General features: G+C 49.0%; 5 protein-coding genes across 5 annotated transcripts; 2 read left to right on the top strand and 3 right to left on the bottom strand.

Moving 5' to 3' along the window:
• Positions 1-632: 632 nt before the first annotated feature.
• dspC (dual specificity phosphatase YVH1) lies at positions 633-1,958 on the bottom strand (the record flags this gene model as incomplete). The annotated part of the gene is made up of 4 exons (XM_043297189.1): positions 633-1,068; positions 1,125-1,475; positions 1,541-1,762; positions 1,915-1,958. 4 exons carry the CDS (start codon positions 1,956-1,958, stop codon positions 633-635), a joined length of 1,053 nt encoding a protein of 350 aa, XP_043153124.1.
• Positions 1,959-8,316: 6,358 nt separating this feature from the next.
• znfA (putative C2H2 finger domain protein) lies at positions 8,317-10,508 on the top strand (the record flags this gene model as incomplete). The annotated part of the gene is made up of 2 exons (XM_043297188.1): positions 8,317-9,920; positions 9,980-10,508. The coding sequence occupies 2 exons, from the start codon at positions 8,317-8,319 to the stop codon at positions 10,506-10,508; spliced, it is 2,133 nt and encodes a 710-aa protein (XP_043153123.1).
• A 1,013-nt stretch (positions 10,509-11,521) lies between these two features.
• On the bottom strand, positions 11,522-13,628 carry Asppvi_000882 (nucleoporin NDC1; the record flags this gene model as incomplete). The annotated part of the gene is made up of 3 exons (XM_043297187.1): positions 11,522-13,079; positions 13,137-13,404; positions 13,496-13,628. The coding sequence occupies 3 exons, from the start codon at positions 13,626-13,628 to the stop codon at positions 11,522-11,524; spliced, it is 1,959 nt and encodes a 652-aa protein (XP_043153122.1).
• Positions 13,629-14,085: 457 nt separating this feature from the next.
• On the top strand, positions 14,086-14,967 carry Asppvi_000881 (SNAP receptor PEP12; the record flags this gene model as incomplete). The annotated part of the gene is made up of 2 exons (XM_043297186.1): positions 14,086-14,382; positions 14,449-14,967. 2 exons carry the CDS (start codon positions 14,086-14,088, stop codon positions 14,965-14,967), a joined length of 816 nt encoding a protein of 271 aa, XP_043153121.1.
• A 378-nt stretch (positions 14,968-15,345) lies between these two features.
• On the bottom strand, positions 15,346-16,209 carry Asppvi_000880 (cytochrome c1 heme lyase CYT2; the record flags this gene model as incomplete). Its single annotated transcript, XM_043297185.1, has 1 exon — positions 15,346-16,209. The coding sequence occupies one exon, from the start codon at positions 16,207-16,209 to the stop codon at positions 15,346-15,348; it is 864 nt and encodes a 287-aa protein (XP_043153120.1).
• Between the last annotated feature and the right edge of the window lie 83 nt (positions 16,210-16,292).

Raw genomic sequence — 16,292 nt, 5'->3', positions numbered from 1 at the left:
TTCTTCTTGCACAATACCTTGCTTGCGAACTGCGATGAGATTACCATGTGTTCCTTGTCTTGCTTGTTGACCGCTATTCCTAATGCATCCTAATGCATCCTAATGCAAGGGATTCCAGAATGATGAAATCAAGACGTGGATAAGAGCTCGTTGGGGTCATCATTTGGTTGATGTTGCATATTTGTCTGACAACTTCTGCTACCCACCCTCATAGGAATGAATATCCTGTTCTCGAGGGCCAAATACCACCATTGTACAACCCAATTGACTCCTTGGTCTCGCTGATGGCCGATTCTCTTCGACACAGTCGATCTCGACGGTCTCAAGGATGGTTCCATTTGACGGTCGCCTTACTCAGCTCATCAATGTCCCKCCAATTACTTGGAAATCGGTGGTGCCCATAGTAGGACATTCCTGAATTTCAAGCGTGGCGACCCGGGACTGCTTTTAATGCCAGTATGACTCGGTCTGCTAACGTAAGCTGAACGTAACCCAGACACATAAGGATGCCGAGTCTTGGATTAAAGTTGGCGATGGGCACGTGGCGACGCGCCCAAATGTCCTTGGGAGGGATTCATCCCTTGCTAACGATTTGCGTAGAGACGCTGGTGGATGAGATCCTGAGAACCACATCAAAGATTGCCGCGGCCCGCCCCTGAATCATCTGGAGGAGGTCTCATGCCAGGTGGCAGGCGGATCCCAAAAGCAGCTGGCGGCAGACCACCCGGCCCACGCGCCATGGTAAAGCGATCAGATATGTCGACTCTGGCTTTCGCGAGACCGATGGCTGGGACAACCCATTCACCGCAGTTGCACTGCATACCCTGCCAGGCAAATTTTCCTATATTAGCACCACAAGTTGTATTCGGACATGTTAAGCGGCCAGATAATGGCGCATCATCGGGACGAGAACCGTATTCTGACGCTTCGGAGTCTGCAGTGGTACTAGGAAACAGAGACGGTCGCATCCACGTTAGCGGATGGAGAAAGATGTGAGCACATTCGGTCGCCTTGTTATTCTGTCGTGGACTATGTGGTATGATGAATGGCGTGGTGGCCAGTGTACGCCTGAAAAGTCTATCAGATAGTGGTCTAAATTAAGACAAGTAAGAAAGAAAACCAACCGGCATTTACGACACTTGATCTCACTCGTGCGGTCGCTGGTCTCTTGAGGTCTCTGCGGCTGTTCATCCTCAAACAAGACCGACTGCATCTCAGGTGCTCGCCCACAGGCCACACTGTCTTCGACTTCGCGGCGATACAACCAACGATTGTAAAGCGGATGCCCGCTGACATCGTTCGGACATCCCATTTCGCGGTAGAGAGATAGCTGTTCCATGAAGCCATCGTTTGGCTCGCAGAGTGGTCGGGCCTGCCTCAGTAAAGCAAGCGCAGATTGAGGGGTCAATGCACTGCGCTGCTGATGGAGCAGATAGGCAATACAGACGGTGGCGGAGCGGGATTTCCCCATTGCACTGGTTGTTGTCAGTAAGACTTCAAACATAAACGGCACAACTCAGTAGCCGCAATAGTTACTGACCAATGTACGAGCACACTGCCTCCAGCATCCAATCCCGACTGGATGAATTTGATGGCGGACGGGAAATGTTCCAAGAGATTCTCATCTCCAACATCGTCCGCATGAATGCAATGATGCTGGAAGTTGGCAAAAGTCTCATCAGGTTGATTTAATCGTAGCACCGAGACTATGTGTGTAATGTTCGCTCTACTCAAAGCCGCCTTGTTCTTGACTGCTAAGATACTGCAAGTTATCCTATTTGTTAGCAGGGTTTCATCTTATTCATCACTTTGCTTTCGAGCCGGGTGCATATTTTCGTTCTTGGCCCCGCATCATGGGAAGCTCAGGCGGCACGACAAAATTCTATTACGGTGGGAGGGGCAAGCTGGACTGACCCTCCTATGTAGATATCGTGTCCTGGAATTTTATTCATAGCCATGCTGATACAAGATTATAGCAGATCAACGAAGGACGAAGTCATGAGTGTTGTATAAGATCTCCCTGTATGTAGGTACAGAGTTGGTGGAGGTGATCAGGTACCGTAAGGAGCCTCGGAAGCTGATCTGAACGAGCCAAGAAAAGCTCGGTGACTTTGATTGGTTTCCTTTGTGGAAAGCGCGTGGCGGCCCTCCCTGCGCCGTTCGTGCCTGAATAATAAGGCGGCAAAAGGGCTAGGGCTGAAACCTCCACGTGCCCGCTGGCTTATTATTGATTTAGGTGTTTCTAACCTAAGAAGGCCAAGAGCCAAGTCCTGAGACCGGGACCTCTCATCTCTGTACGACGGAATTACTCTTAGTTCGAGATGCCTAGCTTCAACCAGGTAATCTAGGCAGTAGTGATATTCTCGAGATATAGAGAATGAGTCTCTTGCTTAGCGCTTTCATCGGACTTTGGAGTATCTCTTAGGACAGTTACAAAGTGACGTTGGCGGGAAACACTACCTTACCCCTCATCCCCTGCATATGACTGTGCCGCAATTGCGAATGTTTGGCCTGATAATTTTCATCCGATTCACTCTGGTAGATTCCACCTGCCTGTCACTACCACACTAGCCCAGGCAGGAAAATCCCGAGTTGTACTCTTCACTACCATTCGGTGCAATCCCATAGTCACCGTGGGGAATTGAATACCATCGATGGTGCCTACACTAAGACTAGTCATCACTGCCTAGTCACGGCCTGGACGGGTTGCTCATCTGCCACTTCTCTGAAACAGCTGGTACACTTTACGGTGATAGTCTTGAGTGGCTCTGCTTACCAGCCCTAAACCAGGCCATCAACGAGTGGATGGCCCAGGATTCGTCGTTGTAGTTAGATTCGCTTGGAGGAGACGTAATTCTATGTCTAACCAGCTGGTAGGCATGCTTGTTGAAGGAGCATGTGCAGCAGCAACCCAGCGCGTGGATGGGAAGTTAATGGCTAGACTTCATGGAGTAATCCACTTTTATTACCGTAAGTCAAGTGCACTGCACAATATCGATTGGTTCCCTATCTGCGAAGCTCTTATACCTTAGTGGTCTGTGCAACTAAATTAGCTATGGAGTCTCTGGAATGGCTGAAGTATACAAGAAAATGCTTAGTTATTATGAGAACATCCTCAATTTCAAGCCTATTGGACTAATAATGACATGGTGCTAGGCTGGTGTTATGTACTGATTTGATGGTATGAAAGGGCACTAGAGGTTTTGTCGGCATAGTAGAACTATCCCGTCATGTATTGGTAGCGAGAGAAAATACCCGAGATCATTGGTGGACGGTCTTTTAGCCAAGAGAGTAAAATCAAGCTTGGTCACTGCAAGATGTCACAAAGGGTGGGGTATCTAGGCAGGGCTCGAGTTCACCAGTAGGCTGATTTTGGATGATCCATTCTTTGCTGAGTCTTTGAGATTGACGCGTAGGCTGGCAAAAGCCGCGAAACTGATAAGGTCAGGGTCAGAAAATCCGTGGACGGTGCGTGTGACAAAAAGCCATTCCATTTTTTTTAAGGCTGGAGAATATTCTAGAAGGATGTATATACTCAAAAGTTAACTCATTAACCCTACTGCGAGGGTTGAATTACTTCAGTACAACGTGCTGTCGGGAAGAGATCATCCATTGGATGTCATGGCCATAGCCTGTTTAAGCTTTTACTTGTATTATGGTGTCCGTCAGTGTCACGTGGCCTAAGTGGCCTAGGGCGTGTGCTTCAGCCTTCTAATCCTGCGCATTTTTGTGCGCAGCCTTTCAAGGCTGAAGGATGACAGGATTAGTACTATTAGTCGTGAGCTGTGGTTGGTTCGATTGATCGATAGGCCCTGGATTGTGGGAAAAGTCAAGAAGCGCGAGAGCTGACTTTCCTGACTGCGAGTTCCATGGTCCTAGATAACCACTAAGCATGGAGACAATTAGATTTCGGTTGCATGAGACCTGCTTCAGCACTATTGGCCCACTGATTTGCAGGTTTCTCGAATTCTACAATCCAGGCACGCTAGTGTACGAGGTGGGGATGAAATATTTCGCTACCGATTTGATCTGTGGTATCAGAGGGGTGTCCCGTTCTTAAATGCTCTGAAAAGTGTCCAATAGAAGCTGACCAGTGACATTTCTGTTTGAGCCAAGTTCTGTTCAAGATTATCAAGACTCTAGGAACTAAGGTAGGAGAGCACTCCGTACCAAGGGCGATGGCAAAGAAAGGCCACTATGGTCGCCGAACTGCTGGGAACTGGGAATGGCTACAGCGACCGGTCGATCCAGGCTCCTGGGTTGCCACCACCAGTGGATGCAGGTGTGCGTGTTCAATAATTAGTGACCTGCATACCTAGAAATCATGCTTCGTGGCGAAATGAAAGTGTATTAAAAACCAGCTCAAAACTGAAAAATATAATGAATTTCATACTGCCGGAGCAAGGCACCCAATTAGGTAGGTCCTTACTTAGGTATCTTGATAGGTTAGCAGCAACTGACTACGGCTTGATCTGGGATGATATACTCCGTAAGTTGCAGGTTAACAACATTTTTGCCCTCTTTCCCTCTTTCCCAATCATCGGTTGATAGTTGTAGCTCAAGCTATTCCTCTTGCATCCATCCCGAGACTAGACAATAAGGGATGAGGCACCAAAGAAGACATAATCTACGCCATTTAGTGGAGTAGTCACTGTCATGCTGTGTCTGTAGTAGATGAACAATTACTGCATGACGCTACACTATGCAACAGTTACACTCGAATCGTGATGGTGGTCTATAAAGACAGGTTTCTTCTATTATGCTTTATAATTTCTCCTCCAGCCACAAAGGCACACATGTAAACTTGTTTTGCCATGCTTACGGAGATCGTTGGATCCCCCTAGACACTCCAATTGATGCGACAAACATTGACAGACAACCAGCAGTCCAGCACTGTGGCAGTGCATGTATCTAAGAGTTAGTGGGACCTACTAAGCCTTGAACGGCAGCGGGTCAAGCGTCCTCTCGCCATTCAGATTTATTTGGTTCGCTTGCACAAGTAGGTATGGTGGGGTATACTGCATTACCTAGTACCTTAGTACATTCTCGGAGCACCTTAACTTGGCGACAAACATTTGATGATTTGTTTCAATCGATTCCTTAGGGAAATGATGGTCTCCTCGAAGACTCAGTTCATCGCTAATAGTATCCCTGCATTGGCACTCTTTTTCTTTCACCCTAGGGCAGTCACCCGATGGAAGAGTGAAACCATAGAGATCGAAGGCGATTGCAGGGTCCTTGAAACGTCTGCCTGCAGACCCAGGCAGACATTCGTATATTGGAGTCGGGACCATAAGTCGAAGTTGATAAGTGGCATGGCAGCGTGGCATTATGGCTTAATCTTTAACAGCTTACAAATGAACATGCTAGACGCATCCGTACCGTAACATGTAATTGGCGTTTCAAATACATCAAATACAGAAAAGGGGGAAAAAAGAGAAAAAAGATTATACGAAACCACGAGTATCATTGATCAAAATCCATACCAAGTCCAGCACTGCCTCAATCAAAAACTAACCTGACGCCCGTTGTCTGACCCAAATTAGCTTAGTGTTATGTTCACCGCTCTTGAAACTGGACTATTTGCTGGTTCCTGGCTCACTGCCAGATCGATGAGGTGATGATTCGACTTACATTCATGGGGGACCATTGATTGATCCATTCCCTAGGTAACATCTAAGACAGCGTAAATGACCTTACAAGGCTTACAGATCAGAGTTTTATTGAACTCCATTATCTCCGTAACCTTATGAAGTTATCAATCTTCCTTAGTTCTCAGCAGCTATTTTCTATATATTATTGCGGCTACTACCAGGTCTCTAGTATTTGAGTAAGGCAGTCGCGGGGCAAGCTCCATCGACGAGCCCTTGACAATCTATACTCCCATATTTCGTAGGTGACGGAGCTTCTAGGCAGCTGTCAAGGTACAGTTGTCTTGGAACCAACGCCCTGTTCATAATATCGATGACGATTAATATCCTGATGCCGTCCCATAGGCTCGCCAGTCAGTCCTTGCTGCCTATAAATCGGTTGACATTAAACAAGCTTGCAGAACCATTCAGTTGAATAAGTGAGATCTAACCAGTTTGACAGGGTATGAAGGTAGACACCCGAGATGATTTTCCAACCAGCCGAATTATCACTATTGAATGAGAGAGACGGTGTCGATTGTTACTCGTACACGGACAAAGATTCCAGCGGACTCCCCCACTTTCTACCCAGTAGTTGATAGTCCTGAGGAGATTGCTGACGTTGATCAGGGCATTCAGTCCTATTCTGCCTGTCTGCCATCTCTACTTGGGTTACTTTTGGTTAGATATCCACACGAGTGTTGTGTCATTGCCCAAGGACCAAGAAGCCCCAAAGTTTAAATGAAATTGTTGGAATGCCATGAAATCAAGATCGAAGACTTTCAAGTTTAAATTTCAGTTAACTTTTCCTAAGGTCGTTCTTCTGACGATGATACCCTCTTGGTATGCATAAATGCACCTCTCCAATTGTAAGTTTCAGATTTACCTATCTTGCTCATCGCAATGAGTCTGCAAATTTTCGCTTTTCTCTTTTTCTGCTCTTTCTTTTAGGTACCTCAACTGCCTGTGCTCAAGTCCTCGCTTGATTTGATATTTACAAGAGGTGTATAAATTACAAGCCAGCCGACCTTTTTCCTTTTTATTTTTCTTCCAATTTTTTTTTTTTCGGTTTTTCCCTTAGGAAAAAGGGGATTGTCCAAGCCTAGGCTAAAAGTATTCTTGTCCGGAGTGTGTCCACCTACGGAGTAGGCCACCATACAAGTACCACAGTTGAAGGGTGGGGACTAAATACCATTGTTGTAAGGTACCATTATTGTTGTTGTCCTCAATCCGTCCTACCGATTAGATATTCCTTCTGATTTTGCCTCTTGAATGAATTCCTCTCCTTCTCTCAACGACTCCTTCTGGTACGACCATCGGTACTACATTACATGCATTGCCATCACCATCTCCTATTTGTTTGAGAATACCATCGGGTGTCAGAGCGGAGACGGAAAGACACGACAGTGGGCTCAGAATCTGGAATGACAGGAGGAACGAGGCTTCAATTAAATCCTTGGGACTACTTATTTTCACCTTAATCATACTACCCTGCAGCACCTAGGTACTTTCCGGAGTACATCATCTTCCTTTCTCCAGCCCTGTAGGGACCAATAAGGCAGTGGCTTGCACCACCACCTTTCCCGACAACTTTCTTATAAACTACTTTACGCAACAGAACGTACCTAGGTGCATACCTCCATACTCTGTTCAACTTTTTTGTTGCATAGAGGGCAGAAAAGGTCTACCCACGTACCTACTGCATCTCTCCCTCAGGTTATTTCCTAAGCCTCGATCTCTGTCATTGCCTTTGCAGCTCGGCCTGGATCACCGACAGCTTCTCTCATTTTCTTCTTACCATTCTAGCTGAAGACAACGCATGCGACATCACCTTCGTTTCTATTTTCGACTCCGTCATTATCATTACATTCGGCTTCATTCAGCATATCCTCCAATTAGGTGGAATCAAGAACCTGGTGTGATTCCAGAAGAACCTAAACGCCCTGCAGTCTGGCTTTCAGCGCCCATCCCACCACCACCACCGCCGCCACCCTTATCTCAGCCGTCTTGTACTCCAACGCTCTTCATTTCCCGTTCCAGTTTATGATTTTCCGTCTTTGATTTTCTTTTTCTTTTCACTTCTGGTGGATCTTGGCTATCGTCTATATTCAAACGTTCTTCAGTGCCCCAAAAAGACAAGTTCCCCAAACGATTCTCGCCAGAATGCTCAGTGGTTTCCGCGCCGTTTCCTGCAAATGAGTTGCCATTAACCGGCGAATTGATGGCACACAAACGGTTTTCCAGGGTTGCGCGCGAGTGTTACAGAAAGCCGTTGACGCAACGAATCGTTGGTCCAACTGATCGGAAATAAGGACCTTCTGTCAAGGGAAGATTGGCTTCCGGCAGCCCTATCTATCTCGTTGGGACCGGACCGACCTGACTTCTGGCCATTTACTCGCTTTCATAGACTCTGAGATACTTTCACACTTTCTCCTGACAATATTTGTTCCCGCCATTTTCTATAACTTTACCTGGTCGCAATCAGCTCCTTGAGTGAACCTTCGCAACCCTTGATCTGTGACGTGAAACGAACCCTTTCCTAGGGCTAGGGCTAAGAGTTTTCAGCGATCGAATCATTGGAGCAATCTGCATTACGCTGCCTTTGTCTTCTTAGTCCGACTACGTTTTCTGTCCTTTCCGGTTGTTGGCCGTCTTTCGATCTGTCCATTGATGACTCCGCTGTACCATGGACTTTCCGCGACTCTCCCCACCATTGATCAATGTGCATGAGATCAATAGCAGTGGGTATGACCAATCTCGCTATACTCAAGGATCGCCAAAAAGCATGTCTAGACAGTCCTACTCACCCCTCAGGCCGATGCCCATACCGGTAAAATCGATAACTAACTTCGCTCCCCCGCCACTTCCTCCGCCACCGCGTATCACTGATCTCGAAGATGGCCATGATGCCGGTTGGCTATTTGCGAATGCCAAAAATCCTACTGGGTCTGCAAGACTCGCGCCAATCAATCCCGGTTCTAGCCTGTTTGGCGGCCATCGTCGCATGGAATCTGTATGCAAGTCTGATCGAATGGCGTTGGATGAATTGGACGGAAGACAAAGTGGCTTGCCTGTCTCGACAAGTCCGAAGGCGCATATAAAGATAGAACCTCCGCCACCAGTGGAAGAAGGATTTCGCAATTCCATTACCGTCAATGCACCCGGGCCCATATTGAAAGGCGAGCGAGACTTTTCCAGACGAAGCGTAAAGGATTCATCAGACGCATACGACCAACATCTTCTTTCCAAGATAGGCAAACCGCTTTCTCCTCGACAATCAATCAGCCTTGGTAACGATACCAAGGCCTCATTGTCGACGCTGCCCATTCCCCCGAGGACTTTCGGGGGTTTGCCATCTCCTGGGGGTTCCGATGGACCAACACTCGACGTGAGATGGCCAAGCAGCTCTCAATCTGGCGCGGTATCTCCTGGTACCAAGGTCGGCTGGAGAGATTATCTCGGCCACCGAAGCCCCAGTGTTGAGAGTAGTGCCCCTTCTTCAGCGGTGGAGTACGACCACTCGGCCTTTCTGCGTGACGTATATCGGCGCCGGGGAGGTGGCACAACACCACAAAGTGAAGAAACTCTCAGCTTACCGAGTCGATCAAACCGCGGAAGTTATGACCAAGGCGTTTTTTCGGATATCGAAGGTGATCTTTCCACCGATGAGTCGTTGCCCTCGCGATATTTCAACCTCCGTGAAGCAACGCCACCCTATCTGGACGCTTCGAAGTCAGGTATTAAGAGGAGAGCCTCTTCACCACCGCGCGAGGCGGTGAAAGACAATCGACATGCACCCCATGTGACCACAAGCAATGGCGATCTTTCTCAGAGAAGAACAACCGGACATCCATATACCAATACCCTTTCGGTCAATGGTGCCTACACTCAAAGCCATGGAAGCTTGTCTGCTGCATCATCCTTAAGTTTGAGGACCTCGGGGACATATTCGTCAGCGGCCATATCCATGGGAGGAAGCAGTATGACGAGCATGTCCACATTTGATCGCCCATCACCTGGGGGGCTGTCGCCGAATTCTGATTTCGACGCTCTCCATGACAAATCGCCAATCAGTTCAACTTCTCCCGGAGGACTAGCTAGTCAGCAAAGTGTGAGGAACGCCCAAGTTCCTAACGCACCCGACCTACGAAACGCAGATAGTACGAGAAAGTTGTCTTTGCAGACTACGCTTAGTGTGCAAAAATCAGCTGCGCCTAAGATGGCTGGACTATATATCTGTGACTGTTGTCCGAAGAAACCTAAGAAGTTCGACAGTCCGGCCGAACTACGGTATGATTTGACCATCTGAACTGCCGAGACTGATCTTTAGTTACTAATACCTTATCCAGTGCACATGAGATGGAGAAGCAATATTCTTGCCAGTTCTGCAATAATCGGTTCAAGAATAAAAACGAGGCTGAACGTCACCAAAACTCTCTTCACTTGCGGCGTCATTCCTGGTCGTGCGCCGCCTTGCCGGGGTATCAAGCCGCTTTCCACCCTTCGTCTTCCCCAGCCGCGCAGACAAATTCGGGCCCTTCTCACGATGCTTGTGGCTACTGCGGCGAGGAGTTTCCAAACTTTCCGCAGCCCGATTGGGATCGCAGGTTTGAACATCTCACCTCAGTGCACAAGTTTGGGGAGTGCAATAACGGAAAGAAATTCTACCGCGCGGATCATTTTCGGCAGCATCTGAAGCACAGCCACGCGGGTACAAGTGGTAAATGGACCAACGTCTTGGAGAACGCGTGCATGAAGGAAGAGGCGCCTCCGGAACCCACAAACACCACACACAGCAGTGGAGCAGGCTCTGCTGCGCCAGCAACGCCGGGGTCGCTCACATCAAATAAGATTAGTGAGGTTCTGAGCCCTTGCTGACAACTGACAGTACGTGTGTAGGTCGGCAGGCGAAGAAGCAACGAATTGCGACGATTCTCAGGACTCTCTATTTTTGTGATTGCAAGCATTGCTTCTTCACGGCCTCGACTCTCGTACATACAACCAACATCTTTTCTCTCTCTTTCCTTCACGATCATTTGGGCATGACACTTTCGAGTTCTTCGTTCGTGGTCACCCTATTACTTGATAGCGTCTGGACCACAGCCGCATTTCACATTCAAAAGTCTCACCTCGGACACTGAGCTTGCGTAACACCAAAAAAACGGAACCAGGAGACTATATAATCAGCAGACAAAGAGTTTACAGGACATACACAGGGGTGGCATTTTGAAATGACGTGACATGATCTCATCTACTTTATTTTATCATCTACTATTGCGACTTTGGCAAGGGTATCTCGGAGTCTGGGGATTTCTGTGGGAGGCTGCTCGTCTGGTTTTGGATAGGTCCATTTGGGTTTCACTTCTTACTTCCCACTTCTTATCTTCTCGTCTCATTTCTTCTCCTCATCTCAATCTCCGCATTCGCCTCGCCATCTTCTTTCTCACTCACCTTAGACCCTTGGGTCTCTCGGTCTGCGGCTCAACGAGCCATGTCTGGACTATATAGTTCGGGCCAAGATATGCTGCATGCAAGGCCCAGCTGGTGCTGGGTGGCTGTATATAGACCTCCAAAAGAAAGCGTGCATTTACAAAGGATACACAAAAGCTAGGATACTTGTTCAGTTACAGGTATCAGACGAGGTCTTCCTTTTGGGATGAGGTCACTCGGATTTGTAGTATAGGTGTAGTGTACATTCCTAAGTAAAATTGTCATCTTGCTCGAAAATGGCAAACAAACGCCTGGAAAATGCATAGCCAAAGGCCCACGGAATCGGAAAAAGGCAAAAAATTTGGGAAAGAGAAGTAGAGGTCAGTAGAGAGAAAGTCACGACGAGAGAGTACTTCTCATCAGAGCCACAGGCCGGAGGGCGCGGTTATGGCAGAGATGAGTTAATATTTATCCTCAATCAACCCTGCAGCTTCTTTTGCTAGTCGGAGATCCTTCCCAACCAGTCCAACGTCCTTGAAGTATAGATTGAAGGCTGACAAGAGGTCTTTGAGGCAGCTCCTAACTGTATTCAGCACGAGGTCCACCTCTGGGACACGACGCGCGTTGGCCTGGGCGTCCGGGTCGCTGGAGGGTGGGAAGTTCACATCCGTCCAGTGGGCATCTAGCCCGCCGTTGATGAATGGCTCAAGGACCGTGATGGTCTCTGTGAAGAGGCGCACAACCCCCGGAACATCGCTTTGCACTTTGCCGTATTGATCCTCTGCAAGACTTGCGATGAGGAGGCGGGTCAACGACTCAATAGCATCAACGATGGAAGATAAACTTGCATGCGGTGTGCCGAGGACTATTCCGGATAACCGGCGGGCGTAAGTCTGTCGCAGGATGAGGCCTATTGGCGAGCGAAGGACCTGTGCGAGCAGGGGGTGCGCATTCTCTGGTTTGTTCGTCGGTCCGGTGAGCATCTTCAGCTCCCGGGAAGAAGCGAGCAACTTCTGCTTTCGCTCAGGGCTCAGCACAGCTGAGGACGCGCGGTCAAAGACATCACGAGCTCGAGCCCTAGCTGTCGGAGTCCAGTCCGGCGATTGTCCATACTTCTTGGCTGCTGAACTGAAGGCCTCTCCGATTTTCTCATGACGCGATACCGCTTTGGGCGAGCTCGCAAAAATGTTGTCTTCCTTGGGAGGCTCTGCTAAGCGCGGCAGAGAATGGAGAACAGGTTGTGATTTTTCGGTCTGCTCCTCAGGTTTCGCGTTTGTTGTCGGGGTTTTCTTCTCATTGATCCTGTTAGAGACGCCCTCGATGACCTCAGTGGCAGACTGCAGGATCTGAGTCCAGGTGGAGCCACCTTCACGGTCGATGTCGTTGAAAATCGCCTTTCGCCGATCAGGAAATTGTTGACTGATGAGGCAGAGCTCCCAGAATGCAAAGGCCTTTACTGTCTCCTTCTTCGCCTTTAGGCCGGTCAGTAGGCTGCCGTTAGGATCCTTTGCTTCCGCTGTCAACGGTTGACCTAGCTTGAGGGGTTCCTTGCTGATAAACATCGAGAAGAAAAGGTTCGCAGATTGCCAGCAAAGGGTTAGTAGCCCTCCGGATATGGCAGTCCGAATCATAAGGCCAAACCCAAAGTCAGGAATAACACCAGGAGGATCCGCTGCAGATCTAGGAAAATTCCAAAATAGCTTGGCGAAATACAAGGTGAAGCTCCATGCTGGCCGCCTGAGGAGTAGGACGTAGGCGAACGGGCAAATCGCCGCAACAAGTGCGCTCCTTGCGAGACCACCTCTGATCATTCCGGGCAAAGCGCTTTGGATGCGCTTGGAGACTGGCTCTAACGGATGAGTTCTTCGGTCTGAAGCACCAGAGTCTGGCTTAACCACAGGGATAGGAACGCGGTCATAGTCGTAGTAGAGATGGACGATCGACTGGGCAATTGCCAACAGCACATGGTAGGTATGAAGATAGATCGGTCTCTCGTTTAGTGTTGCTCGCTCGTGCGGCCTGATTCCTCTCTAGGTTAGAATCGTCCTGCAGAATCCATCTCGATATTGGACATACCTGCCCCGTTTGACCCATTCAAGTTGCGCGCTTGTAGGACACGACCACTTGTAGATCTCACTGAACCACCAAGCAGAGAACAGGTACCAGCCGAAGGTTTGCATGACGTTGAGTGGGACAAGGTACTTAAACGTACCGATCGGGGATGCAGTTGTTCTCGACCCAAGATGCATCTGACCGACGCGCAGAACGAAAACGACGAGACTGGAGAGAAAGAGAAGAACCGCGCGGAAACCGCACGCTCCGATGGGGAACCATGCCCATAAAACTAGCACGGAAGGAACGGAGTCAGCTACCAACTGCAGCTATACAGAATGGCCCGATGCAGAACTTGACCACTTGTAAACCATGCCACTTACAGGATGATTTGTCTCCGAGAAGGAATGCAACAAAATAGCAGACTGAAAGCGCTAGGGCAGATGCATGGACAAATCTCCGATGCAGCGCAGATGTCAGAATGCGCCTATATGGCCGAGGCATAGCGGCGGCCATGACGAAAAATGAAAGAGGGACACTGAGATCTCTAGGTAGAGAAGTAGACGTAAGAAATTTAGAGCATGATCAAAGTCGCCGAGCGATTTGAACCCTATACCAAGGGAATGGGAGACTGAGGTACAATGGCGCCTCTGTGGAGCAGCAGGAACCAGGGCGATGCGTCGACAGCTTGCCCGAATGCGATGATAAAATAATTGAAGCTTTTTGAGGCAAAAGCATCAAAACACACCAGCCACAGCCGTGTTGATCAGGTGATGAGGCTAGCTGATGAGGTAGATTACGCTATTCCGCTTGCAGAGTTCCAAGGCTCTGCCGTACTAGATCCATCATGTGATAGAAGCCTGCAGATCCGGGCATCAACAGTGCTCCTCCAAGGCAACCTCCGCATGTTGATGCATCATCCTGCTGCAACATACCCTTCTATCACTTATTTTCTAATATAACGACGCACATCATGTCCTTCGATCGTTTGAACTCCCTGGAGGCGCAGCCTACTACTATGCGCCGCTCGGAGGATCCTCACTACCGTGATGACCCCGACTTTGACCGTCTAACGGAGAGTCTCTCAAACCAGTTGTTCACTTTAACCTCGAATATCACACGGCTGTCGGACCAGATCGCGCTTCTAGGAACGAAAAGGGACACTGAGCGGGTGCGGGAACGAGTCCACAATCTCCTCGAGGAAACTCGATCGGGGTTCAAGCATGTAGGCGAAGGGATCAAGAAAGTCCAGATGTGGGAGGATGTTAATGTACGTTGCCGGAATATATATATTGTTGCTTCCCTTGGGTGCGACTAATACTAAATGACTCGTTAGCCTTCACAAAAATGGACTCAACAGAAGCTGTCGTCAGAGTTCAAGGCGACACTGGAGGAGTTCCAGACCGTTCAGCGTCGAGCTTTGGAGAAGCAAAGAGCGTCTGCAGTTGCCGCTCGCTCAGCAGTGGAAGAGGGGGAACATGCGCCAGTAGATGGTACCTCCCATCAGCAACAACAATTGCTCGAGGAGCAGCCTCGTCTCGCCAACCAAGATGAGGTGGACTTCCAGGAGGCTCTTATCATTGAGCGCGAAGCGGAGATTCGCAACATTGAGCAAAGCGTTGGCGAGCTGAACGAACTATTCCGTGACGTCGCGCATATTGTTCACGAGCAAGGAGGCCAGCTGGACATCATTAGCGAGAACGTAGAGAGAGTCACTACGGACACTCGGGGCGCGAACGTCGAGCTTCGCAGCGCCAGTAGATACCAAAAGAACGCTCGGAACAAGGCTTGCTGCCTCCTTCTTATCCTTGCCGTGATTTTGGTCATTATTGTCCTAGCAGTCACTCTCGGATAGTCTGCTATGACTGTGTCGGACAGCTCGGATTACTTCGATTGGCCTTTCTCGAACCGACTACCCTTTTACCTTCCCTCTTACGACGATATCCTCAGCTATATGATTCCATGTATGACTTTACCTTGAATTGCTGGTACTGATTCACCACACTCATGACTTGTTTCCTTTGATGAACAACAGGCGCATTTGGAGTGAAGAATATTTCATTAGAAGTCCTGCTTTGCGTGCTTGTTCCTTATCATACATAGCTGCTGTGTTATACAAGAACATACACCGAGATACTTGCTGCTAATATACACCCAAACTCCTTTTCGCCTCTGTATGTGCAAGCGGGGAATAATAAACAAACCAGTTAACTGATGGACACAGACGCATGTTCTATAATCCTGTAAAGCGTCTGAATCTCATCCTCCAGCCCTCGAGCGTATTGAGCTTTGGTCGTACATCGAGGTAGAAACTGAGCTTCCCTGGCCCCGCGTTGGCCGTTAATCCAGCTGGACCACTGTCCGTTCCTGATGACTTCCCCTGGTAGAAATCAATGACATACTCAACACGCTCGCCATCACATCTTTCCACCACCCAGTCATGTCGGTCGAAGGGCTTTTGGTATCCTAGCAAGCTATTGAACCGGGCGCGAGGACTGAGAAACTGGGGATCGACGCCCAGCCCGCGGAATGAATAGAGCTTTGGTCCACCGCATTTCTTGCTACCAGGATCTGACGACGGCGCCTGACTTTCCCATTCAAGGATCTGCCTCCAGGCACGCTCGTTGACGGCGTTATGGATTGGGATAATCGATGCTACTGTTGTCGCCAGTTCGGACGCCGAGCCTGTGCTGGCAGGTGTGTTTCCTTTCCGTACTAGAGCCTCGAAGAATTGTCGCTCAGATGGATAGATCCAATTGCCTGTACTCTGGTCATGACCCGTCTCGGCCTCTGCATTCGATGGTGTACCGTGCGATGCGGCATACGGCGACGGACATGCCGCGGGAGTTTCGGAAGACGATGCTCGCGATGAGGCATCGAGAGCTCGTGGTATGCTGCTCACTTCACGATCCGTAGACAGTGGCCGCTGAAGCTTTGTCTTTGCTTTCTCTTCTTCTCCAGGCAGAGGATGGGGAGCTCCGCCCGAAGCATTGTGCTGCTGCAACCATATCTCACGGGTCTTGTGATCGACAGGACAAGTTGCAGCGGGAGCTGAGTTTGCAGGGGGAACAGATGGCGTACTTGCACCGGCGCCCATTTTGATCAATTGCGGCCAACCAATCCAAGACAAGATGTACGATCTCAGGGTCTATCTCGCTGAAAGCACCCATAAAAATTGCT

The sequence above is a fragment of the Aspergillus pseudoviridinutans genome (genome assembly GCF_018340605.1).
Source record: "Aspergillus pseudoviridinutans IFM 55266 DNA, scaffold_1, whole genome shotgun sequence".
NCBI classification, from domain to species: Eukaryota; Fungi; Ascomycota; class Eurotiomycetes; order Eurotiales; family Aspergillaceae; genus Aspergillus; species Aspergillus pseudoviridinutans.
The sequence above is the reverse complement of the archived record's forward strand: the minus strand, read 5'-3'. Positions and strand labels throughout refer to the sequence as shown.